Source organism: Sceloporus undulatus, chromosome 1 (genome assembly GCF_019175285.1).
Source record: "Sceloporus undulatus isolate JIND9_A2432 ecotype Alabama chromosome 1, SceUnd_v1.1, whole genome shotgun sequence".
Lineage (NCBI taxonomy): Eukaryota > Metazoa > Chordata > Lepidosauria > Squamata > Phrynosomatidae > Sceloporus > Sceloporus undulatus.
Window position 1 is genome coordinate 259789976 of NC_056522.1, and position 26555 is coordinate 259816530.

At 40.9% G+C, this 26555-nt stretch overlaps 2 protein-coding genes across 3 annotated transcripts; one reads left to right on the forward strand and one right to left on the reverse strand.

The window, feature by feature from the left end:
- The first annotated feature begins 1752 nt into the window (after nucleotides 1-1752).
- Nucleotides 1753-15616, forward strand: ODF3 (outer dense fiber of sperm tails 3). Its single transcript, XM_042447198.1, has 7 exons — nucleotides 1753-1868; nucleotides 2324-2464; nucleotides 5896-6027; nucleotides 7291-7488; nucleotides 8162-8263; nucleotides 9459-9580; nucleotides 15378-15616. The coding sequence occupies exons 3-7, from the start codon at nucleotides 5919-5921 to the stop codon at nucleotides 15465-15467; spliced, it is 621 nt and encodes a 206-aa protein (XP_042303132.1). The 5' UTR covers nucleotides 1753-1868; nucleotides 2324-2464; nucleotides 5896-5918; the 3' UTR covers nucleotides 15468-15616.
- A 4016-nt stretch (nucleotides 15617-19632) lies between these two features.
- BET1L (Bet1 golgi vesicular membrane trafficking protein like) lies at nucleotides 19633-24380 on the reverse strand. Of its 2 annotated transcripts, none has more exons than XM_042446515.1 (4): nucleotides 24107-24380; nucleotides 22714-22805; nucleotides 22385-22441; nucleotides 19633-21051 (listed from the first exon to the last, which is right to left on the reverse strand). In XM_042446515.1, exons 1-4 carry the CDS (start codon nucleotides 24123-24125, stop codon nucleotides 20884-20886), a joined length of 336 nt encoding a protein of 111 aa, XP_042302449.1. In that variant the 5' UTR covers nucleotides 24126-24380; the 3' UTR covers nucleotides 19633-20883. The 2 variants fall into 2 exon arrangements, with proteins under 2 accessions (XP_042302449.1, XP_042302450.1); XM_042446516.1 differs by lacking the exon at nucleotides 24107-24380 and adding an exon at nucleotides 23913-24100.
- Nucleotides 24381-26555: the final 2175 nt, after the last annotated feature.

Sequence of the window (26555 nt, forward strand, 5' to 3'; positions counted from 1 at the left end):
CTCACATGCAAATCTAGTTGAAACAGAGGAGAGGGCCTTTTCAGTGGTTGCCCCCAGGGTCTGGAACTCCCTTACCAGAAAAGTTAGACTGGCACTCTCCCTACTTTCTTTTAGCAAAAGTAAAGACTTTTCTGCTTAGACAGGCATTTGACTATATAAGGCCTGCCTCACCAAGTAATGTGCTGGCTGCTGTTAATTGTTGTGCTGGTGTGTGTGTTTGTGCATGCATTTTAATGATATATATTTTAATCTGGTTTAATTATTATTTAATCTCATTTTAACTTTCATATCTTGTGGATTTTTAATAATAAGTTTTAAAATTTTAAATGGTTCCATCCTATGAAATCCTGGGACTGACATCATAAGGAAGGAAATTTAGAATTCACAGTCAGAGAGTTTCTCTAATGCTTCACCAAAAACAACCCACAGGATTCCATAGGTTGCTGCCATGGCTATTAAAGTGCAACCATTGTGGTATAACCAGGTAATGTGTAAGCTACAGTAGGAAAAGACAGGATCCAAACATACTGATCATGAATTACATTCAAAGTCACAGAAATATACTTTAAATCAGTATACATATATTAAGTCAGTACGTATGTGTTTACAAATATCAAAAAATTTCTAATTCAAATAATACATTGCAATATATCCAGTCAGAGTGACCATTGTGTAGACGCTCATCATATACTGTAAGAGAGAAATATCTGTACTATATCATCACAGTTTAGCTGAATTTTTTCTTTGTGTTCCAGTTTCTTTCTAAAAAGTCATAGTGGAGTTCAATATACCTGAAATATCCATTTTTGATGAGGCAAACATAGTTTTAAATCTAAACAGATTTTACTGAGACTAAGGCAATTTTCTATTGGATGCTTTGCACAGGATAATCAAATTCTTTATTCCACAGTTCTGACTTCATTAACAGTGCTTTCCAATAAATATTTGTAAACCTCACATGTTTGCTCTGAGGTCATAGTTATTACCCCCAACAGAACAGAGAAGGCTGAAGCAATCGGAGCTGATGGCCTATGTATTCACACCAAAATATATTCCAGTCATAGATATTTCCTTCCCATGTTGGTGGTTAAATGGTATGTGAACAGCAGTATTTAAAATGGCAAAAATTCTTGATTTGGCTTATCAATTGGTCTAACAAATAAATCCACAATCTGCTCGTTTTATCCATAAAAAGGGATTGTCTTACAATTTCAAAACTGGGATTGCCCATGAAATTAGTTCAGAATGAGTGTAGTTGAGAGATCATATATCAAGCCTGGCTGCAGAATTGCATGGGGCACTGTCTCTTTTTTTCCTGGTAGATACAGCCCAAGTAACGCTAGACAAAAAAATGAGACCAAAATAGGTTCATTCCAAAATAGCTTATGGAGGAAGAGCATTTCTATTATACCATTCTTGCCAGCCATTTGTATGAGTCAAGAGAGAAGGTTCATGATGCAAACTCAAGTTTGGGAAATTAAATCTGCCTTTGGAAAATGACAGTGGGTGATTCTGTTGATGCCCTGGTTGATCAGTGGAATGGGGATATGGCATGGGCAATTGGCACAATTCCTCCAAAGCGACCTTTGCTTGGGTGCAGAGCAAAGGGTTTCCCAGTCATACTTTATGTTCTAGAATACCAGGAAGAACTATGGTGGTCGATTGTTTGTTTCTATGACAATTTCATGAAAGTTCTTCTCAACCCCTATGGAAGGGGGAGTAATTTCCCACCTATAGAGATGGGTTCTGCTTGGTCCACATTCCATCTTCTTCTCAAACCACCTGCAAACCTGTTGAAAAGAATCAAGGAAGGAATCTTCAGACAACAAGGTTGCTCACATAAGTTAAATTACCAAAGGCATAAAAAGGTGAATTACCTCTTAGTTATTAAACAAAATCCTTACTTTTCCCATTTCTTTTCCTCTGTTATATATGGTATAGTTTGCTTCTCTGAGCCCTTGGAAACTAATGGCAATTAGAGTCAGAGTAAGTATAACCAGAAATTGCAGGATGCACCACTTTGAATTAATATTGTACCCAGTTAAAATTTAGCAAAATAGAATAAGGTGTGGAGGCAGGTACCAAAGTGTGGTGTAGATCTGCCTGTAAGTGTACTCCCAACCCACTTAATCTAAGTGTGGTGTGGATCTGTCCGTAGGTGTACTCCCATCCCACCTGACACAACGGATGAGCATGCCTCTGATGAATCCTTGCCTCACCTCCTTTGCTGTGTTGCAGCTAGGACACAACTTGCATAAATGTATGACTTTCTGTATGTTCTTTGCCTGATGTAGTTTATGTTTGTTAATATTTTTGAATTAAGCATATTTACAAGTGGGTCGATCATCTATGAGAATTCATAGACAGTAGCAACTGCACAGAAACTGATATCTCAAAGTGAAACACAGCTGCAGAACTCTACCAACAGGTTTGTGGGAAAAGAAAAGAACTGACAAATCTAGAGGTAAGATGTCTTGGACAAGGACAGTCTATTCCTATTGTACACATATTAAAGGGCATTGCAAGTTCCTTGGACTATGCTGAATAATTTTGAGCCAGAGCACAGTCAAGTCTCCCCACCCTGCTCTCTCAGTCCCTAATATGTACTTTTGTGAACTTACTTCCCCCAAGCAGAGAGAAAGAAAATGCAACAAAATTTGACTTTATTTTGGCAAAAACAGAACAGTGTAATCTCTGCTTGATACCATTGCTCACTTCTGGAATATATAATAGAATAACAGAACAAACAAGCCACAGCTCTGTACATGACATGACTCTCAAGGAGGGTCAGATAATGGCACTTTTATTTTTAGAATCGTTCAGGTGTTGCACAGCTTAATTCTAAGTTTTGTACCTTAAACAAAAGGAACACAGGGAATGTCTCTGGTTCCCCTTCCTGATCAGATTACAAAACATGGGTTTAAAAAAATTCACCAATGCCCTTGTCTACAACAAAACCTAACTAGACTGCTATCCTATATTGATTTACCTGACAGTACAGATCTTTGAATTCAATGGAATTTACTTTTTAGTAGACATGTATGACAAAGCTGTAGTTCTTCATATGTTGTCAGACTCCAGATTCCATCAGCACCAGCAAGGACAGTGATGAGGCGTCATGGAAGTGAGAGTTTGTCAACATTTAGAGGACCACAGATTTGCTATCCCTGATGTACTGGATTGGTGGTGTATAGGTTGATTAAGACCCCAAACACACTGCAGAAATAATCCAGTTTGAGACTGCTTTAACTGCCCTGACTCAATGCTAAGGAATTCTGGGAACTGTAGTTTTCTGAGACATTTAGCCTTCTCTGTCAGAGAGTTCTGGTGCCATAGTAAACTACAATTCCCAGGCAATGGTACCACTGGGTGGGTGTGGGCTGCACCGGATGACACCCATAAATAAAATCCCAGAAGTGGAAGTGACCCCCTAGAAAAAGGGGGTGAGGCCCAGTCAGCCCCCCCCGCCCCCTGCAGGCTCTCCTTGGGCCCATATAGGTGCTGCTCTGGGCTTGGGGGGGGGGGTCTCCAGCCCCAGTAGGGAGTGAGTGGCCATTCCTCTGGCCCACACAGGCACTTCTCTAGCCCCAGAAGTCCCACCAGAAGTCCTGCCCAGAAGTTCTCTTCCCAGTAGTCCTGCCCTCTGCACCAGGTGACACCTGGTGAGGATCCCCACTGTTCTTAAGATTCCCTAGCACTGAGCCAGGGCAGTTAAAGTGGGCTCTGCAGTGTGTTTTGGACATAATTTGTCCAGTCAACCTGTTTCATTCTACAGAGGCTGAAGGCCCTCTCAGATACCTCATGGAAATCTGTTTTGTCTTTCCACATCAAAATGATCACAGTCAAATCTAGGTCTTTCTTTCCCACCTCCCCATCTTCTATTTTCCATTTTCTACATGCACAACAAAATAAAACTGTAACAGGCCCAGTTAGCTCTCTAGAGGGAGCCCTGCAGTCTTCTGGTGAAATGTTTAATAATAATAATAATAATAATAATAAATTTTATTTATATGCCGCCCTTCCTACGATCAGGGCGGCTCACAACAGGTTAAAAACAATCATAATAATAATATACACAATTAAAACACAGTTAAAACAAGACAACAGTAAAAAGCCCCATAGCCCAGCCTCTTGGCCACGGAAGAGGAGGGAGGCCCACAGGATATTTATTCGGGGAATGCCTGTTGGAATAGGAAGGTTTTGAGATCCTTCCTAAATTGGGCCAGGGTAGTAGACGAGTGGAGCTCAGTGGGCAGCACGTTCCAAAGGGCTGGGGCAGCTATGGAGAACGTCCTCCGAGTCATGGAGACTAACTTGGCCCCAGGCACCTTCAGTAGCTGCTGCCCAGACGTTCTGAGGGTGCGAGGCGGATTGTACGGGGAGAGGCGGTCCTTTAGGTATCCTGGGCCCAAGCCATTTAGGGCTTTATAGGTAATTACCAACACCTTATATTGGGTTCGGAAGCGAATGGGCAGCCAATGGAGATCTTTTAAAACCGGTGTTATATGGCTGGTCCTGGGAGCACCAGTGACCAGCCGGGCTGCCATGTTCTGCACCAATTGTAGCTTCCGAGTTTGGTATAAGGGTTGCCCCATGTAGAGAACATTGCAGAAATCCAGTCTCGAAGTTACCAGAGCATGTACAACAGTTTCTAGGTCCCTCTGGGCCAGGTATGGGCGCAACTGGCGAATCAGCTGAAGCTGATAACAGGTGCTCTTGACCGTCGCATTCACCTGAGCAGACTGCGCACGGTTTAAAAGATAATACATTCATTTCACTTCATCTGGATTCCTCTGCTCTTTCTTTCTGTCTTAAACTGACTACTTAGTGATGTCAAATAAAAAGCACCCTGGATGTACACTTGCCCCTCCACATTTGCTGGGGTTAGGGGCACAGCACCCTCGTAAATGTAGAAAAACCACAATTAACAAAAACACTATGTTTTCACCTGAGAGAACACCTCTCCAGGAATCTCTAGGTCCTCCAATGCAACTCTATGGTCAACATCTGTCAGCAATTGACCATAGAATTGTGCTGGAGGAGCTACAAATTCCTAGTGGAGTGTTCTCTCTAGGTATCTCTAGGTACTTCAGTGTGACTTAGGGTTACAGTTGACCATAGAATTGCAGTAGAGGACCTAGATATTCCTTGAGAGAACATATTAATAAAATCCTTGAATAATCAAATCCACAAAAGTCAAACCGTCAAATGAGGGAGGGATGAGTGTACTACATTTTGCTGTCCTTAACAGATTTCCTTGGGAAATGGGGAAAAAACCCAACCTGGAATTATTGTGAAAACACCCAAATGTTACAAATAGAAAACAGCAAAGTCTGAACTAGACCTTGGAAAAGTTACTTGTTGGATTGAATACAACCCCAGAAAGAGCCAGCATGCTGTAGTGATTCAAGTGCTGGACTAAGATTACAGGAGATTAGGGTCTAAATCCCCATTCAGCCATGAAGCCTGCTGGATGATCTGGGGCAAGTTATGCTCTCTCAGCTTTAGAGGAAGACCATTGAATACCTCCTCTGGATAAATCTTACCAAAAAGAAACACAACCTAGAAAATCTCAAGTGTGCATAATAACAACAGCAACAAAACCAGAATGCAGGGGTCAGAGGTTCTTGGACTGCAGCTTCCTTCTGCCCTTGCCAGCTTAATCAATGGTGAGGTACAACAAGGGAAATTGCAGCCCAGCAACCTCTGTAGGGTAATTCCTACTTAATCAGAATCTCTCTTCCGTAATAGACAGACATGGAATTCTTCCTTCCTACACTATCCATGGTATTTTTTTAAATCATATAACATGATCCAGCTGTTCAGTGACAAATGTAAGAGAACATATATAGGTTTCTCTGTTAAATAATCTGCTCTGTCCTTTACATTTCTCAGGCATTGGAATCTAGGATCCAATCATGAGTAATGGAGCATGGGTGGGAACATGGAGGCCTCATCGTCCAAGAGGCCCAATCATGGCCCAGTATACAGGTCCTGGGCCAAAGTACTACGTACAAGGAGCAACAGGTAAATAAAAGCAAGGAAAATAGTATTATGGGGGTTTTAAGTTAATTCATTCTTGATTTTAAAATGCAAAGGAGGACAAACAAATCTGTTTTGTGTCTACTCTCTAATTCAAGTGAAATATCTCCATGTTAGAAATATCTGTCTCAGCCAACTTCCTACACAAGTTCAGTGGAAATGAATACAAAAGCTCTTGTGCAGCTTCTATTCATTTCAAAAAAATTTCCTGACAGATTTCCCTGATGCCTCTGTATTGCTAATCCTCGTTGTGCATTTCAAAAATGGCACAGCTGAATCTGCTCATTTTTGCTCACTGAAATACACAAGGGAGGGCCTTTTCAGTGGTTGCTCCCAGGTTGTGGAACTCTCTGCCAAGAGAGTCCAGATGTCACTTCTGTTATCCTTCTGCCAATAGGCAAAGGCATTTTTTATTCAGGTAGACTTTTCATATCTAAGCATATCTGCTGCTGAATTTGATATTTAGCCAACTGTAAAACCTGCTTACAGTTGTGCATTTGACTGTAATTTTTGTCTTTTATTTTTATGCTAATTTACATTTTATTGGCTGTGTCTAATTGATCTATTTTATTTTTTTAATTTTTACTCTGTTATGTGTTCTGCATTATATTCTGTGTTACATTGTTATGTAGATAGAAAGATGGAAATAAATAAGTAGTAAATAAGTAGGATTCTACAGTTGTACAGATACACCTCGGTTAAAGAAGTAGATGTGTTCCTGGGTATTACTTCTTTAACCGAAAATGTGGTACCAGAGACAGAAAAAACATGGAAAGAATAGTGATAGGTTCCTACATGACAAAAAGGAAGAGAAATTCAACGTATTTAGGCAAACCTTTCATCCAAAACTAACACTAGGCATAGATGAAAGGAAACAACCAGTTCAGGTAAGCCTTGCATAAGTAAACAAAAACATTTTGGAGGACAAAATTACTTTTTATTTCTCCAGCCTCCAGTTTGCTTATGATTTCCATTTGGGTGGCCAAATGTATTGATGTCTGGATTGTTTTTTAAAAAAAACATGGTGGGGGAAGCTAGTGAGGCACATTTATATATTCTTCCCTTTTCTCTCTATTTTGCTATTCATGCATGCTCAGTAAGAGACAACTGTTCTTTAGGGAAGCACACACAGCTGCAAGAAGATCAGATAGAGTGCTGGTACTAAACAAACCAGTGATCTGGCTCTGTATGACAGCTTTTTATAACAAAACTATTTGCATCATATGTATCCGTTCTCTTTTCCTCCAGGTTATGTATCACACATCCCAACCAAAAGGAAAGCCCCAGCCTACAGTATGCATGGCTCAAGGCCTTCCCTCAGCAAAGACTGCTCTCCAGGTCCCTATTATGTGCAGAGCTCTATGACAAATAGGGGGAGGAAGTCAGCTCCAGCTTATTCAATGGGTAGCCGGCCCAGAGTGAAAGTGGAGGTTACCCCAGGTCCAGGTAAGCTGGATTCCTCTATTCAAAATATATGCTTATGATATGGTTCTGTTCAAACAACACAGAGGAAGCATATGAATGGAGCGTTCTGAAGGATTCTATAGAAGTGTGTGTTAAGAAATATCACACAGGTTGCTTAATGACCAGATTCATGGCATTCTCCATTTTCACTTTGCAGAACTGTTTTTAGTCAATATGAATGTTGTGTTTAAAAATGCACTTGGATGTTTGTCAAAAATTATTGGTATTCATGCCTCTACCATCTCTGGTGTATCTATTTAAATATATCTATATCTATATCTATATCTATATCTATATATGGAACATACTCTCTGCAAAACAGCAAAAATTGTTCATAATGTTTGCTCACTGACTATAACAAAAAAAAATTCTATCCAGGCTCAATTCCCTGCCAAGTTACACGTATCTTGGAGAGGGGCAGGAAACTGAAGCTGATCTAGACAACTTTCTGTCTGTGGGATTACAGACTGCCAGAAATACAAAACAAAACAGCACCTGCCACTAGAAATAGTCTTGGAGAACAGGAATGTTTTTATATTGAGCAGAGTGAGAGTGATATTACTAAAAGGTGAATTGCCATTCCTGGCAGCTTCCAGGCATGAAGAAATGTCTCGCCCTTAATCTAACTGTGGCTGTTGCTTTCCTTCTTTCCTAGGCGATTATTCACCAGAGAAGTCTCACAAAATTATCTATAAATCTGCACCTGTACATTCTCTATCATTTAGAACTCATGGTGCTAAAGTAGACAGCACACCAGGTAAGACTGAGCATGGGGCTGGATGGGATGGAGCTTAGAAAGTTAGGCCCTGTGCAGACTGGTCTTAAAGGCCGGCTTGAGGGTGGAGTCGGGGTGTACATCCACATGACACACACCTCGACTCTGCAGGGTGTCCTCACAACACAGCACCAGAAGAGCTTTATAAAGCCGCAGTGGTGCAGCTATCACACCCTTGCAGGGCACAAAAAGGAGCCATGCAGTTGTCGTGGCTCTGATCTGGCTATCTGCATAGCCCCTCAATTTGTAAAAGCCACCAGTCACTTTTATAATTCCAAGACTCCCCAAAGTAGTCACACTGGCCTGTTACAGACTGCCAAAATAAAGCTGCTTTGGGTCTCTTTGGAGGTATGCTATTTAAATGATGCATGGGTCCTAAGAGTCCGGAGGTCACGCCAAAGCCACACTCCATTCCTAAGCACTGGAGTGCAGCTTTGGTGCAGCTTCCGGATTCTTAGGATGCATGCATCATTTAAACAGCATACCTCCAAAGAGACCCGAAGCAGCTTTATTTTGGAAGTCTGTAACAGGCCATTGTCATGCCTTCAAAAATTAAAAAAAAAAAATATTTACTAATCTCTAAAGTTTCTATGCCGTTTCTCTAAAGTAATTACATTTTAAATATCTGAACACTATACACTTCTGGCCTGTGATATTAAACACACTGTCTTCCTATCCACATTGTCCTCATTTTTTAATATCCAGAACAGAGCACAAGGTAGCAATGTGAGGCACAATACAAGAGACAATTTGAAGGATGTAATATTCTTGCTTCACCTTTTAGTGAGGCTGCACTCCATAACTATAAAAGTGAATGAAAGATACAGTTACATGGCAAAAGGCATGAAGGTACTGTATCCTTCTTTAAGTTACTGTAACTTTGTTATACAGTATGTTTGTTGCTGGAAAAAGGAACTAATTACAGGTGGCTGGTTGTTTGCAAGTAATTACTCCAGGCTGAGTGTTTTGTTTACTATTGCCAAAAAAACCTGAGCCCTGGTTGTATTAAATAATCCATGCCACTGAATCCAACACAGAAATAGGCAATCATTCCCACAGAATTTCTGAGCCCTTAGCAGTACACTATAGCATGGTGAATCCCAGCCATTGCATGTCTCCTCCTTAGATTCTACCTAATGTCTTTGGCACTCTTCATATTGGTACTTTACTCTTTCAGGCCCTAACACTTACGTGATCCCAGAGGTGTTTGGACCACATGCTGTGGGCAAATCTTCAAGCCCTTCTTATTCCATGGCAAGAAAGAGTATGCTTGGGTGCTTTCATGAAGACCTTCATAAGGTAGGCTCATGAACTCACTTAATTTCTTCTTTCTCTGTTGGTTACCAACAATAAAAGTATGCCTTTTATTAACCTTTATAAATAAAAAGTATGCCTTATTAACCTTTATAAATAAAGGTTAATAATAATAATAATAATAATAAATTTTGGTGCTATCTTTTTCACTCTTTTAACAGCATACTAATTAATTACCTCTAATTTATATTGATGATTAGTAGTGCAGCCAACACCTAATATAACCTGTTACACTTGATCATGGCATTTTAAATGTTAAATTACTTTTTCAGAATCAAGCACCAACTTGACCTTTAGTTCTAGCAAAGATCAATTGATTATATGGTTTTGCATCTTCCTTAACCTTGTCACACCTCATTCTTCTTATACTCTTTAAGCCAGTCTGAGGTGCTAAGGTTCCATGGAAAACAAAAGTTTGATTGCCCTTTGACGGAACCTGAAAAGGTTTCCAAAGTAAAAGGTCTGTTTTGATACTCCAAAGATGAGAGGGACTGGTTGTGATTGATTATGCTTCGTGGATTTTACAACCCAGAGATAAGATCTTGAGAGTCCCCTGAAGTAGGTGGCAGGAAAGGGTTGTTTATGGAGGCAAAAGAGTTGAAAGGGGGATTCCATCTAGTTTGATCTGGCAGAACTCATCCTTTGGCTGGTTGGTGTCTGTCTAAAATGCAGAGTGCAGGGAAGGCACCAGTGTTCCTTCACATGGCTGTGGATATGTGCCCCATACTATTTATCCCAGTGCTATGAATGCCATCACAAACCACATCCTTTCATGCTACTGCTTTAATATTACAAATCTGATTTTGATGAATATATCAGGGGATGTACAGATGCTTACACCACCATCACTTGCAACAACATAAGAGCTCTGAGACTCAACAACTTGAAAATTATAAAATGTGTTACTAAGTTAATTTAAGTTTGTTATAGATGTTCACTTGCAGTTTTTACTTTTGCACAGTGATCACCTAGATTTTTTAAGAAAGGTTTTCTGCTGACAACCTTTCATTTTAAGTGGCTAAAAACAGTAGGCCAAAGTGCAGTAAGAGGCAGAAAACTATCACTTCATTTTAATTTGTAAACCTATATATTCCGGCAATAAATAAAAATATATAGTGGTTATCCTACTAGAGAAATATGCAGCTTTTGGAGGAACCCTAGATGTTTGCAAAAAGCAGTCCTGGTCACCGCTGATACCTGGGCTTCCAAGCTCAGCACTGAATCCAGAAATACCCCCAAACTATGAACCTGAGTTTTCAGGGGAGTGTGACCCCATCTAGTGCAAGCTGAATCCCTATTCCCAGATCTGTCTTTCGATTGACCAAGAGCACATCTGTCTTGTCTGGATTAAGCTTCAATTTGTTTTTCCTCATCCAGTCCATTACAGCGGCCAGACACTGGTTTAAGACAAAAACAGCTTCCTTGGAATTTGGTGGAAAGGAGTGACAGAGCTGAGTATCATCAGCTTACAGGTGACACCTTACTCCAAAACTCCAGACAACTTCTCCCAGTGGTTTCAACTGCCACTACAGTTAAGACTGAATCTTCTTAAGCCATGCCCCTCAAAAGCTTGGTGTTAGAAGACAAAAACTAAAGGGAAAGAAGGAGGGTTCACACAAGACAGCACGCATTTTAGTTTCCTGGGCAGATAGACAGAAGAGTCCTTCTTGGACAAGGTTTCTAGATCCACAAAGGCAGGGGAGTGGGAGACAAATGGTCAGGTAGGATCAGGATGTAGTGCCTAAATACTCTGAAGGCACCAGATCTTACCTGAACTTGGAAGTTAAGAAGGGTCAACCCTGGTTAGTACTTGGATGAGAGACTGGCATTGAATTCCAGGTCCTATAGGCTAAATTTTACAGTGGGGCCTCCAGATATGTGGGGTTTGGTTCCAGGTTCCCCTGCGGATGACAAAAAACATGAATTATTGTGCACTATATTATTAAATGGTGTGCACAGATGCTTCAGTGCATGTGCTTTCACATTGCCACTATTTAAAATATAGGATGGGATGACCTGCTGTATTTCAGAGGAAGGCAATGGCAAACCACCTCTGAATACTTTTTGCCTTAAAAAATCCTATGAAATTAATGGGGCCACTGTAAGTCAACAATGACTTGAAGGCACATGCACACACATACACACAATCAGGATGTAAGACTATAGTTGAGCCTGGACTGCTGGGTCAGCATAACTGAAATATATGTTTGTGCCCATAGACTTCAGGAGACCAGGGTTCAAATCGTCAATTGCCCATGGAAAACCACTGGTTGACCTTGGACAAGTCAGACACTCTCATTCTCAAAGGAAGACAATGACCAACTCACTCTGAACAAATCTTGCCAAGAAATCCCTATGAAAGGGTTACCTTAGGCCGGGTCACCATAAGCTGGAAACAACTTGAGGGTACACAACAATAGCAAAGTCTTCCTACAAGCAACTAAGCCTCTTTCATAGAATCATAGAATAATAGAGTTGGAAGAGACCACAAGGGCCATCTAGTCCAACCCCCTGCCATGCAGGAAATCCAAATCAAATCATCCCCGACAGATGGCCATCTAGCCTCTGTTTAAAGACCTCCAAGGAAGGAGACTCCACTACACTCTGAGGGAGTGTGTTCCACTGTCAGACAGCCCTTACTGTCAGGAAGTTCTTCCTAATGTTGAGGTGGAATCTCTTTTCTTGAAGCTTGCATCCATTGCTCCGGGTCCTAGTCTCTGGAGCAAGTGAAAACAAGTCAGCTCCCTCCTCAGTATGGCATCCCTTCAAGTATTTAAACAGGGCTATCATATCACCTCTTAACCTTTTTTTCTCCAGGCTAAACATCCCCAGCTCCTTAAGTTGTTCCCCATAGGACAATGGTTTCTAGACCTTTCACCATTTTACTTGCCCTCCTTTGGACACGTTCCAGTTTTTCAACATCCTTTTTGAATTGTGGTGCCCAGAACTGGACACAATATTCCAGGTGGGGCCTGACCAAAGCAGAATAGAGTGGCACTATTACTTCCTTTGATCTAGATACGATACTTTTACTGATGCATTTTGAAATTGCATTGGCCTTTTTAGCTGCCGCATCACACTGTTCACTCATGTTCAGCTTGTGGTCTACTTGGACTCCCAGATCCCTTTCACACATAGTCTCGTTCAGCCATGTGTCTCCCATCCTATATCTGTGCATTTTATTTCCCCCCCCTAAGTGCAGTACCTTGCATTTCTCCCTGCTGAAGTTCATTTTGTTAGCTGTGGCCTAACTTTCTATTTCTGAACATACACACCAAAGATTGCACTGCTAAAGGGAACAATTCAAAACAGACAAAAAGACTTGAGGGGGTTGAAAATTAGAAGAAGCTTAAACAGTGTGAGACAAATAAGGTGATGCTGGTAAACAAAACTGTGTTTCATGTATTTCAGGGCAACATAATTTTCCTACAAATGTAGAGATAGTACATCGGTAAGCAGTATAGAAACGTACTTGCTATTGCTATTGCTTCTGACTATACATTGATTGTCATCCATGGAAATCTCTCTGCTTCTTACTTACAGACCCCTGGTCCTGCAGCATATCATAAGCCAAATACAGAAATCTATAAAAAGAGAGCACCAAAATACTCCATGGGCCTGCGAAGTGGGACGTTACGAAGTGGGAAAATACCTGGGCCTGCGGATTATGAAGTAGGAAAGGTAAGAAAATTTATTTCTGTTGTTAATTAATATTTATTTATTTATTGTATCAGTGTGTTTTTGACCCACATACAGCAACAGAGCCAGTTGTCAGGGTTTTTTGTTGTTGTTTTTTGCTCTGGTATGGGGACAAGAGAAACGAGGAATTGGGAATATATAGCTGAGCAACAATACTTATTATTTTGAGAAATTTGGAAGTAAGTACCTTGGAACTTACCTCTGATACGTCCATCAATGGTGGTTCCCCCCCTTAATTGTTCCATTTGATCCAAAGCAGATTCATACGTTCAGATTTGTTCAAGTGATATGTTGGACTGAGACCAGGGAATGAGGTCTCTCCTCTTTTCATGAGCACAGCAGTTGTTAAACCACAATTTGCTGTGATGTTTGAACTACAAAACTATGGACTGAGTGTTTCATACAAACCGGCATCAACCTGTTGTTTCTAATTCTGATTCATAGCAAATGAATATGATGGCCAGTTGTGGTTTAATTACTTAAAATACTTCCTTTGCAGCCTTGTGGATGGTTTGATGGAAGAGGAAAGGTAATAAAATGGCTACCAATTCAAACCATGATTGAAAACGTTTCCCTATAGAAATAAATACTATTAGTGGTTTGATAGTCGTTAGCAATGCCGTACATAGCAGAGGCATTAAAAAAACCCAGGCAGTTTTAATAATTCTCTTATGAGGCACTACAGTTCCAGAATTACAGTTGTTCTTAAAAGGAAACCTCCTTCTGAGATGGGATCCAATTTATGTAGCTCTATGAGACTGCACTCCTTCATTCTTGTGCGCCCCCCCCCCAGTTTTTTTAACTCATTAGGAGAAGGATACAGCTGAGGTACTGTTTATTTACTTGTGAAGAACCAGGACAGACACAGGATATTAAAGCTACTGGAGTAGATTTACTATTTATTCCAAACTATAGTTACACACAGTAGAAGAAATCAATATGCTTACTTCAGTTAAAGCAATAAAGGTACATGTTTCTTGATAAATCTAGTGGTGAATTCCTTCAAACTTACTTTCTCACTGTCACTGAAAAAAAGGAAGGAAGGAAGGAAGGAAGGAAGGAAGGAAGGAAAACAATCACAGCCATTGTTCAGAATTTGTTGTGCTGTCTTCCACTTTGTGCACAACAAAAGAGCTTGTAATTTTAAGAATCGTCTGTCCTGTGGGCTCCAGATCCTTGATTTCAAGCCATCAGGGATCATCACAGCTTATATTCCAATTGTGGCAATATGAATGCTCATATGCTGGTTACACTGATGGAGCCCAGCGTAACATATGAAGCTACACTTGTCCCTCCATATTCGCTAGAGTTAGGGTCATAAGACCCCCGTGAATATGGAAAAACTGCAAATAACAAAAACACCATGTTTTTATCTGAGAGGACATCTCTCTAGGAATCCCTAGGTCTTTCAGTGCAACTTTTAGTTAAAGTTGTCCATAGAGTTGCACTGGAGGACCTAGATATTCCTAGAGAGAACATATTAATCAAATTCATGAATAATCAAATCTGCAAATATCAAAGCCACAAATATGGAGAGATGAGTGTATTACCTGAACTTGCCTCCAGAAACACTTATTGTTGCAAGATTACTTTTCACAAGGTTCAGTCTCAGAATCAATATTAACACAATGGAGGGTTTCTAGCCTCCAAGACTCACTGAATCATTGTGCAAATAAGTAATATTCATGTAAGCCTTCCTCCTCCCATTGCAACAAGAAAAATGGCAGGAACTTAAAGAGTAATGACAGCTATTATAACAAAAATTCTACATTTAATTCTGGAGAGGGAGATCTGCCTTTAGGAGTTCAGATTCCCATGGCTAGCTATTTTGCACTAGTGGAGTTCTATGCTTTATTCTTCTTAAAGCAGCAGGAAATAATCTGCTTCTACAATAAAGTAGAAATTAGAGAAATGTAAGCACTTATAATTAAGCAAAAGTTGCAGCCAGTGGCTGTAATGTTTGGAAAGCCACCAGACATCTAACCTGAGCTGGTCAAAGAAGCCATGCTTATTAGAGGTCTAAGAAAACTTTTTAAAAAGGTTCTTGAACTAGTGATTACATAATTTCTCACCCTCTTTTTAGGTATCGCTGGTCAGATCTTGTGCTCCAGTTGTCAGTTTTGGAATCAAGCACTCTGATTATACAACACCTCTGATTGTGGATGTCTGCTGAAGTTGTCCTCTGCCACAGAACCTCGACTGAGTTTTTTTCTACTGCAGTTTCAATATCATGTTCCTCCGTGTTTTAAAGCTGCTTGCTTTCAACGCTTCTAAACTAACTAGCAGCTCTTGGCTTGTATGTTTTCAAAACAAATACCAGCACTGAAGGAACATTTCAAATATTCAGAAACTGGTTATTGTTGAAGACTGAAGTACAAAATTCTGATGAAGGAATGTGCCAGTCCCTTCTTGCGATGAAGACACATTGAAAACTTGCCTTAATGCTTTGAGCCCACTGAACATGTGTCTAAATTCTGAGTACAGAATCTAAATGCTGTGTACAGACAATTTTTGGAGAAATTAAGATTCGATGTATTGAGAAATATACATATTTGTATTTATTTTATTATTTTTTTTGTAAAAACATCCATATTCCTGAACATAGAACCATTTCATGGAACATATTTATTCCTGCATTAACTCATATAAATCTTTTTTGTATACTTGTTTTACTGTCTTCAACTATGAAATGTGTTTGAAAAGAAATAATTCAGGAAAGCAATTCTTAGTTCATGTCCTAGTTTGCTCATAAAACCTCGAAGAAACAGTATACAAGCTGTAAAAGTATCAAACAGAAACACACTTAAGCTTTCATAGGAATGACAGTAAGAATTTAGATTTATTGTGACTATATTGTCTTGCAATTGAGTAGGGAACTAATCCACCACAGTGGGATAGCAGCTGAAACCCTTGTCATTATAGTGGCAATTGCCACCAACATATGAAAATTTTTGATGAAGGGAAACAAATCCCACCCAGTGCTTTCCCCTTGTTGCAGTGTGCCTTCAAGTTCTTTCTGATTTATGGAGACTCCAAGGTGAACCTATAATGGGATTTTCTTGGCAAGATTTGTTCAGAGGGAGTTTGACTTCACCTTCAGCTTAGGGTGAGACAGTATGACTTGCCCAAGGGCATCCAGTGGGTTTCCATGTCTGAGCAGGGATTTAAGCCCTGGTCACTAGATTCATAATCCACTACTCATGGTCATAGCAACTCTATAAGCAAGATAATTTTATGGATGGTACAAAACCATGGTAAATGACATACAGGATAAAACATTTCTCAGAATGTAATGTAGAAGCGAAGTGCACCTTTTAAAGATCATTGGATATTTCCACCATGGAAAGTGTCCTCTCCATGCTTTCTGTAACCGCACTGCCCACCACACAGCTTTTAAATCTGGATTAGTAACATCATGACACAATGTCTGGTTCCAGAGCTAGATGGAGATTACCCTTGATTTTAGTAAGGCCTTTGACAAGATCCCCTATGATACTGCAAATAAGCTAGTAAAATGTGGGCTAGACAATGTGACTGTTAGATGGAGTTGTACTTGGGTGCTTCCCAATAGTTCCTCTTCATCTTGAGAGAAGTGACCAGTGGGGTGCCACAGGGTTCTATCATGGGTCCAGTGCTATTCAACAACTTTATAAACTTTATACAGTGCGTCCATGTCATATGTGGGATGCTGAAAACCATTCTGGGAGAAGAGGCAGTGCATCCCATAAGGAATAATGGGGTGCGAGCTTGTGGCACCACCATGTCAACGCGTGCACAAGCCTCATTACGTTCCCTTTACGTTGGGGGGTCTGGAACGGATCCCCCGCGTAAAGGAAGGACAGACTGTAATTTCTCTGAAGATGCCAGCCAAATGCTGACGAAATGTCAGGAATAAACTGTTCTAGAACATAGCCACATAGCTCGAAAAACCCACAAAAAACTATGGATGCCAGCCATGGAAGCTTTTGATTTCACAACTTTATAAACTATTTAGATGATATAATAGAGGACATGCTCTTCTAATTTGCAGATGACACTAAATTAGGAGGGATACCAAAAACCCCAGAAAACAGAATCGGAATTCAAAATGATCATAATAGATTAGAAAGCTGGGCCAAAACTTAACAAAATGAATGTCAACAGGGAGAAATGTAAGGTACTACACTTAGACAATAAACATGAAATGCAGAGATATAGGACTGGCTTGACAGCAGTACATGCAAAAGGAATCTAGGAGTTTTAGTGGACTACAAGTTGAACGTGTGTCAGCAATGTGATGTGGCAACTAATAAAGCCGATGCAATTCTAGCCTGCATCAATAGAAGTATAATGTCTAAATCAAGAGAAGTAATAGTACCACTCTATTCTGCTTTGATCAGATCTCACCTGGAATACTGTGTCCAGGTTTGGGCACCACAATTCAAGGAAGATGTGGATAAGTGAGAGCACATCTAGAGGGTGAGCAGAATGGTGAGAGGTCTGGAAACTGTGCCCTATAAGGAGTGGCTTAAGGAGTTGGCTATGTTTACCCTGGCAGAGATTAAGAGGTGATGTGATTGTCATGTTTAAATATTGGTATGTATGGAGCAAGCTTGTTTTCTGCTGCTCCAGAAACTAGTAGATGGAGCAATGGATTCAAGCTACAGTAAAGGGATTCATTAGGAAGAACCTGCTGAAGGTACAAGCTGTTTGACAGTATCATACACTCCCTCAGATTGTGGTAGACTCTTTCGGAGGTTTTTAAACAGAGGCTGAATGGTGATCTTTTAGGAGTGCTTTGATTGTGTATTCCTGCATAGCAGGGGATTTGACTGGATGGCCCTTGTGATCTCTTCCAATTTTATATAATTCTACCCTTCCTTGTTGTTTACTGGAACAAAATGATTAGTGATTCATAATGATTTCAAAGGATTCTAGGTTTTTGCACAGGACATCTATACTAAGGGCTGCTTAGCTTTACAGTGTCCTCAGTGCCATTTCACACATTGCACTGAGTATACATCTAAAGATGTAGTATTAAAATAAACTTTTTTTACAACCACATATATAATGGGGTTCTTATCTAAGAAGACAGGCATTTAAGTACAGTATACACATAATGCCTTTGCTTCTCAGTAGTCTCCAATGTCTGAGGTACGGAAAACTGACAAGACAGGCTGATAAATTATATATTTACAAATGAACCGCAAAAAATAAAAGTTGCCTGTCCGGTAAGCCAAATTATTCTTAATGTCAAAAATATCTAGCAGTGAAGACTACATCTGTTACATTGTAAATGGCTGTTACAGCTGCACCATTGTCTTATCAAATCTGCTTGTAGCCATGTAAGCAAACACTTGCTTTCTAAGACAACAGCCTTATGAAAGCTAGAGAAGTCTTAGAAACGATCTACAGTATTCCAGAATATATCTGACCTAAGGCATACCTACCTCAGTTAACAAAGCCTCTGACAAAGTAGCTCCTTTTTGCACCTGCCCAGCCCCCTTTTGTTAGGCTGGAAGCTTTTTTAGCAGTATTAGCATTGGGAAGATGGTAAAAGAGGGCTAGAAAAACAGTGTCAGTTTGCAGCAGCATGTCTGCAGTGAACTATGCAATGAAACTTCAAGTGGGAAAAACTGGGATTCTACTGCAACGATCCTAGGGTAGGTAGCTGTGTACTTGATTACACCTGGCAGGCTAAAGAGCAGTTCCCTCCAGAATCCGAGTATTCATGAAACATAAAAAGGGGAGAATACATAAGACCAGCTCCCCTCAGTATATAAAATGGGGGGGGGGGGGGAAGAAGAGCAAAGATTTGTACATTTGGACACCAAAATGGAAAACGTAAGAAAGTTGGAAGCTGGTGAAAGAAAAAATTGTCCTGAGATACATTCTGGAATAACTTTCAAGTGATCTCTGTAATGCTGTAAATGATTTTTGTTTACTTGTGCAAAGCTTACTTGAGCTGGTTCTGTTCATTTCACATGTCCATATTGTTAGTTTTAGATAAAAAGTTTGCCAAAACTTAATGCTCTTCTTTTTAGCAGTGTAGGAACTTAATCCTATTCCATGTTATTCTTGCCTCTGGTACCAAAGTTTCCGTTAAATAAGTAATTCCCAGGAACACATCTAGTTTGTTAACTAAGGCATATCTATCTATCTATCTATCTATCTGTCTGTCTGTCTGTCTGTCTGTCTGTCCATGAAAAAACAAATAAACCTTGCCAAATGCTAGGTTTAAGTTTAAAAGCAAAATGAAGATACTACTGCTATGATGTGGTGTAGTGGACTAACTGACCAACAAAATGTGTGATTTGCCCAAGGAAATATCAGCGATGTACCAAAAGCCAGAAAAGGTCTTACATTGCACTTTTTATTGTGGAACAGTAGATGATGGCAAATTACTTTGGGGAAATGAAAACACTGAAACACTAGCCAAGATATGAAAAACTTAGGATGTATTCTATATCCATACATGCCTGGAAGTCCTATTGAATCCAATGAGACTTTGTTTTATGTAGACATACATAGATTTGTACTGTTAAGAATATGTACTAATTTAACTCTGATTTTGCTGTTAATATTTTGTCAACAAATCTAGCCTTATTAAAAAAAATTAAAAAATGTAAACTAAGGAGTTTTGTAGGAAAACTTATTTGCTTCGAGATGGAAGTAGTTAATTATGGAACAGCCTGCTATAGAAATTATAGCACACTTCTACACATCTACTGAGAATAAGTCTCATTGAGTTCAAAGGAATTTACCCCTAGCCAAGTCTGTATATGACTGAAGACTTAATCTGCTATCAGTGGATCAATAATGCATATTTAATAGGTTAATCTTTCCAAATCCTTAAAAATGAAGTTAGATTGACTTCTTATAAGGTTTTATATAATCAGGGATAAATATAAAAAGCCTAGCTAGACAAGAATGAGAACCAAAAAAAGACAAATAAACAAACAAAAAAAGGCAGACAAGATGACAGCATTTGTTTTAAGTTTTCACCCCTCCCTCTTTTTGGAGATTTCAAGCACATCTCTGTTCTATTAAGCAAGTCCTTCAGAGTAACATGCAGAGGATATAAGTGCTGGTGTGTCCAGGAACAGAGATGAATATGGGTTATTTTTCTTAAAACAAGCTGTTGCTACAATAGCTAAATTAGTTTCAAGGAGACTTGTATGTTCTTGTATCAGCATCCTGTTGTCAAAACTTATTTTTCATTTAACTTGAGTACTGGGACATTTCTGCTATAGTATGGATTGCAGTCAAGATGTGAATCAGAATTTTCTGCCTAGATCATGTAATTTCCCCTCCTGTCCAGCAGAAAGAGAAAATTAGTTTAAGAATGTTTCTTTTCAACATGGAAGTGAATTGTGCTGAACTTATGCTTCCACAGGGAACTATATAAACTGTATCCTTTTTTAAAGTAAAAAAGTTAGACTGGAGAAATAACATTGGGGCCCATAGAGGAGTCTCGGGATCACTGTGAAATCTAAGCAATTCTTCTCAAAATACATAACTGGAAGTCTTCTAAGGCCCCCGTCCCTCTTGTTAAAAGGTTGTTTCACTTTTTACAAGCAAGCATCCAGGTATATTTTTGGTAAAGTTTCTCAAGTCCGTGCTCTTGCCACCAAATAATAGAGGATGAAGAAGATAGCAACAAGTCCAGCTGATACATAACAAAGAAGTTTGCGATTGTCCCTTCCAGAACGGGTCATGGTGGAGAAACGCTTTACACTTCCTGTCAGAAGGCCTGTTACACTCATGAAATCAGAGTCCTAAGGCAAAGGGAAAGTAAAATTAGTAAGTAAAAGTCACGGCTTACAGATTCAAACAGTTCCATACTGTCAAGGAGCAAAGGGAATTACACTGCAAATCCATAATCAATATACCAACCTCTCTCCTTTAAAATTCTTATTTGTTAAAAAAAATCCCAGTTACAAATTCTGATCTTGTTCATTATCATCACAATAATTAAATGAGAGAAAAATCATTTCTCCCAGGGCCACAGGTGAACTTTGTGACAGAACACAAGGTGGAACGTAGGTTTTCCAACTCAATACAATGGCCGAAACAGACAGGCAGGAAAAAGCTGCTCGATCCTAGGTTTTCTGAAAGCAAGCTGAAATCCTGCTGTCTGCATAGCCTGCTTCTAAAGTACACACCATGCCATGTCAAGCTGTGCTGCATGGTTATTTTTTTGTCACCTCCCCACCATGCTTGCACACAGTCACACAAACACACCACCTCCAATTACTTCCCTCTTCCTTCCCAGATGTCATTCCATTGGACGCCCATCTGTATGATCGGCCACAGTTGCACATGAGATACACCATTTGCACAGTGCATCAGTGATACGCTAGCAAAACATAATCATGGAGGCCCCCCATACATGCCCCTTTCACCCTATGCTCCTCTGTTGGACTGTCTGGTTTGTGTATGTTGTACATACATCATTACATTATTGGTGACCTGCCCTGTTTGGTGTACTTTCAGGTTTCTGCTTGCCACATTCCCACATTGGCACCAGCCTGTTCAAATGCCGGTGCGATTTTCAGCATTCTGTGTTATCTCTGAGTATCGGAGATTCTTTTTACTCCATTTTTTAGTCCCAGAGTGTGGCTTCATTTCGCTTTCCATCTGGTTTTGCCTCATCTAAACAGCTAGCCTTCAAAGCGGGTTGAAGACGCTTTATTTGGCCAGTGCAGACAATCCCAGAATTAGAATGCATAAGACACAAGTTGTGACATATAAGAATACTACAAATGTAGTATATATTACTACATTGTGTTGTGAAAGAAAGTAATCATTGCCTGTGGCTATCCCAAATGTGCACATTCAGCAAAGTAACTACAAAAATCCTCCTACTTGATCATTATTATATATACCATAAAAACATTATCAGCAAGTTTATATGGCAAATTTTCATCCTTTGCAAACACAGGTGTATTATTTTAAAAAGGAACTCTTCATATTTGGAACTAAGAACTCAATAACATGCTAATATTATTGCACAAAAGTCCATTCACTCTTAACGAGTGTGATTGCACAAATTGTTCAATAGGATACAACCAACCGCATTTCATCAGCTTTATGAAATGAGTGGCTTACCATGCCATCCAGATAGTGATTTTGATCCTCAGCATCTTTGTCAATGTCTAGTGCAAGCTAGTGAAAACACAGAGGGAATCAACTGTTATCCAATCATTTATTTTGTTAAATTCCACCTTCAAACCTTTTAGTAATAAGATGCTTTTAAGACAGAATGATTAAGAAAATGCACACAAAATCTTCATTTGCTCTTTCCCACGTCCCTAACATCAATAAATATGCAGCAAGAAACAGACAACAAAAATATCAAAAACATTATGTGCCGCAGAACTCATTAGCAAAGCAATATTGTAATGAAAAACCCTAAGTAGAGGAAGTGATATACTCACAGATTTTAGCCGGGTGACTTTAGAAGCAAGGTTTTCTGTCATGCGCTTGTTTTCTGAATCTATCATATCATCCACAGCACTTGCATTCTGACCTGCAAGAAAGACAAACAATCTCACCAGTTATTATTAATACAGCTAAAACTCACCTCTGCACTAAAACAAAAGGGGATACAGACAATACTTGTATCTTTGTATTCCTTCCCAGCTGTGGAGGACCCCTTTCCAAGTAAACTAGCTGAGTCCTCTCCCTGATGTTTTTCTGTCAGTTGGTCAAACCTTTTCAATCCAGGCATAATTCGGGCAACTGACTGTTGCCAAAAGGGCTTTTACTGGACTGGTGTCTTGGTGTATTTTATTCCGCTTTTATTTCAGTGCACTTTAAGATCATAACTAATTTAATTGTGTTTGAATGTTATAAATTTTAATCTTGTTGTGAACTATCCTGAGGCTCAGTCTTGGAAGGAAAGTTTATGGTATAAGTCAAATATTTTGCAGACTTTTAATAAGAATAACAATTTTTAAAAAATTGTCGGTGAATGAGGCCAAAGAACTATTTAAAGGCAAAGAAGACTGATGACACCCAACAGAAGAGATGCAGAGAAAAGGCAAGGTTTGGGGGTGTTGTAAAAGACAATGTTATTTTTGCATTTAACCCAACACAGCAATTATTATTATTATTATTATCCTACTCTTTCCCCAAAACTGGGACTCATAGAAGCTTACAAGATTAAAAACACTGCAATTAAAAACATAGAAAAATGTGACATTAAATCAGAATTCCTGCATGGCAGAATGGGGCTGGACTAGATGGCCCTTGTGGTTTCTTCCAACTCCCTGATTCTATTATTCCATTACAGCATTAAAACACATGAAATAATAAAACACAGTTAAAAAGATAAAAGTGTTTAAAATACATGTAAAAGCAAGCCCTAGGCTGAGGAGGCCGCAGGGGCCCAGGGTGGGACTTTTACCCCCTATGACCAGGGGGACCAGGCACCCTCCCTTTCTTCCTTCTGCCCGGGAGGCATGGCAAAAGGCCCTCCTTTTGTTTGCATGAAGCCACGGATTCACATTCCCAGGAGCCACCAGGGCTCTTAGCTCATTTCTAGTCTTGTGCCACGTCCTCCATCTTCTGCGGGGGAGGATGCACCTGGCCACTCATGGCCAGCAGCCTGTCAAAGGAACACCTTGAGTCCCACCTTAGAAATACACAATAACGATAGGATGAAGAACCACCCAGAGAGAGGAGGGGAGGCGGGGGCCCTGACTCTTCTCCCCTCAGAGAGGGCAAGGCTGGGTAGGGAGGGAGGGAGCCAGGGGCGCCTTCCCTCCTCCCGAGGGACCCCGCTTCCCTCCGCCCTCGTCGTCCTCCATCACCCAGGCTCCCTGCTACCTCGGCCCCAGTCCGCCATGGCGGCTGCTGCTGCTGCTGCTGCTGCTGCTGCTGCTGCCAGTTCCGGCCTCCGTGTCCCGCTCCGCCCAGAGGCTGGCTTTGGTGGCGGCGGGGCGAAGAGGAGGAGGGCTCTGGCTGGGCCGGATAGGCGGGCGACGCCTGAGGGAGGCCGGAAGGATAGAAACGAAGAAGAGGGATTATTATGATGACGATTCTTATTCTTATTAACCGACTCTGGGGGTAATGGAGGCGACGTCGCCGCCTCCTCCTCCTCCTCCGCAGGCAAAGGGGTTTTGGGTGCCTAGAGCCCGGCGCCTACCCTCCGAGACAGCACTGCGGAGGAGGAGGAGGAGGAGGGCTCACAAAATGGCCGCCGCCTGCCCCTCGTTCCTTTGAGTGGGCGCCATTTTGTTTGCCCCCTCAGGCCTCAAGTAGTAGCCCCAGGCCTAGCCCTCTCCCGTTTGTGGCGCAGAGGTTGCCCCAGGGAAGGCACCGACGCCTCCTCGGCCTCCCTTTCTTTCTTTGCCCTAAGCACACTGCAGAAGTCCCCCAGGAAGACTGTGTCCAGTTCTGGGCCCCACAGTTCAAAAAGGGCGCTCTTTGATTGTTTGTAGGGGAAGGGGGATATTGTAATGCAAAGTATTATATGTGGAATATTTTAATGCTGTAAGACACAAAAAGCAGGGTATAAATAAAAGGTTTATTATTGTCCAAAGGAGGGCGAATAAAATGGTGAAGGGTCTGGAAACCATGAAGCCCTATGAAGAAGGGAGCTGGGGATGCTTAGCCTGGAGAAGAGAAGGTTAAGAGGTGATATGATCGCCCTGTTTAAATATTTGAAAGGATGTCATATTGAGGAGGGAGCAAGCTTGTTTTCTGCTGCTCCAGAGACTAGGACCCAATGGAGCAATGGATGCAAACTCCAGGAAAAGAGATTCCACCTCAACATTAGGAAGAACTTCCTGACAGTAAGGGCTGTTCGACAGTGGAACACACTCCTTCCTCGGAGTGTAGTGGAGTCTCCCTCCTTGGAGGTCTTCAAACGGAGGCTGGATGTACATCTGTCAGTGGAGATGCTTTGAGATTTCCTGCATGGCAGAATGGGATTGGACTGGATGGCCCTTGTAGTCTCTTCCAACTATGACCATTTTAACTGCCCTGACTCAATGCCAGACAACTCTGGGAACTAGTTTTGTGAGACATTTAGCCTTCACTACATCTGAGGGAGTAGACTTTTCCAACTAGATTACCAAACTACACTCTTACAGTGCTGCTATTCCACTTTCAACTGCTTTGGCTATTGCATTCTAGGATTTGCCGTTTAAGGAGGAAGCGTTTAGAATTCTCAGCCAGAGAGCTCTTAGGCCAAACTGAACTACAAACCCCAGAATGCAACAGGAGGCAGACAGAGCAGCTAAAAGTGGAGTAGCAGCGCTATAAGAGTGTGGTGCAGTAATCCAACCAACCGCCTCTGATAGAGAGCTTTGGTGCCACATAAACTACAATTTCTAGGATTCAGTAGCACTGAGCCAGGGCAGTTAAAGCGGTCTCAGACTGGATTATTTCTGCATTGTGTTTTGTTTGGACCTCTCTTTCCTTTTTATCCCCTCCTCACCAGTTTTCTGGGACAATGGAGGGGGGGATATATCCGGCCTCTTTGCCTGATTTAGGGTGCATCTAGTAGACTAGGACTCTGGAGACCTGTGTTCGAATCCAGACTCTGACATGCAAACCCACTGGGTGACCCTGGGCAAGTCACACTCTCTCAGCCTCCTCAGAGGATGGCTGTGGCAAACCCTCTCTGAAGAAACTTGCCAAGAAACCCCCCATGAATAGGTTTCACCTTAGCTTGGCCATAAGTCGGAAAATGACTTGAAGGCATGCAACAAACAACAAAGTAACTCAGTGGTTCTCTGGCTTTACATCTCATGGTGACCAGAGGTCCTAACCACAAAGGAGGGAAGGTACCGCTAAAAGGAGCACATTCAAGAAAAATGGAGGACATGACCAAAGAAAAGTTCAAAACACTCATTTAAATATAAATTCATGCATTTGAGGAAGTAGACTTAAGTCTACGGAAACTCATGCTGCCTACCTTTTTCTTTCAGTTAGTCTCAAACGTGCTACAAGATCTCTCTACGTACTGATTCCACAGACTATCACGGCTGTATCTTTGAATTCATGCTTCTTAGTCTTCCTCAAAATGAAAGACACTTTGGAATTCCTCCTGGACAGAAGGCAGGAATGGAGGCTGTGTCCTGGAAAAGGAGGACAAGTCTGGTCACCCTGTTAACATCTACATATGGATGTCACACCCCCCCCCCCAACAAAATGAATGTGTGTTGTCTGCCTTTCCAACTTATGGCAACCCTCAGGTGAACCTATCCTAGGGTTTCTTGGCAAGGTTTTTTCAGCTGAGGGGTGTGTGTGTGTATGCCATGACCTTCCT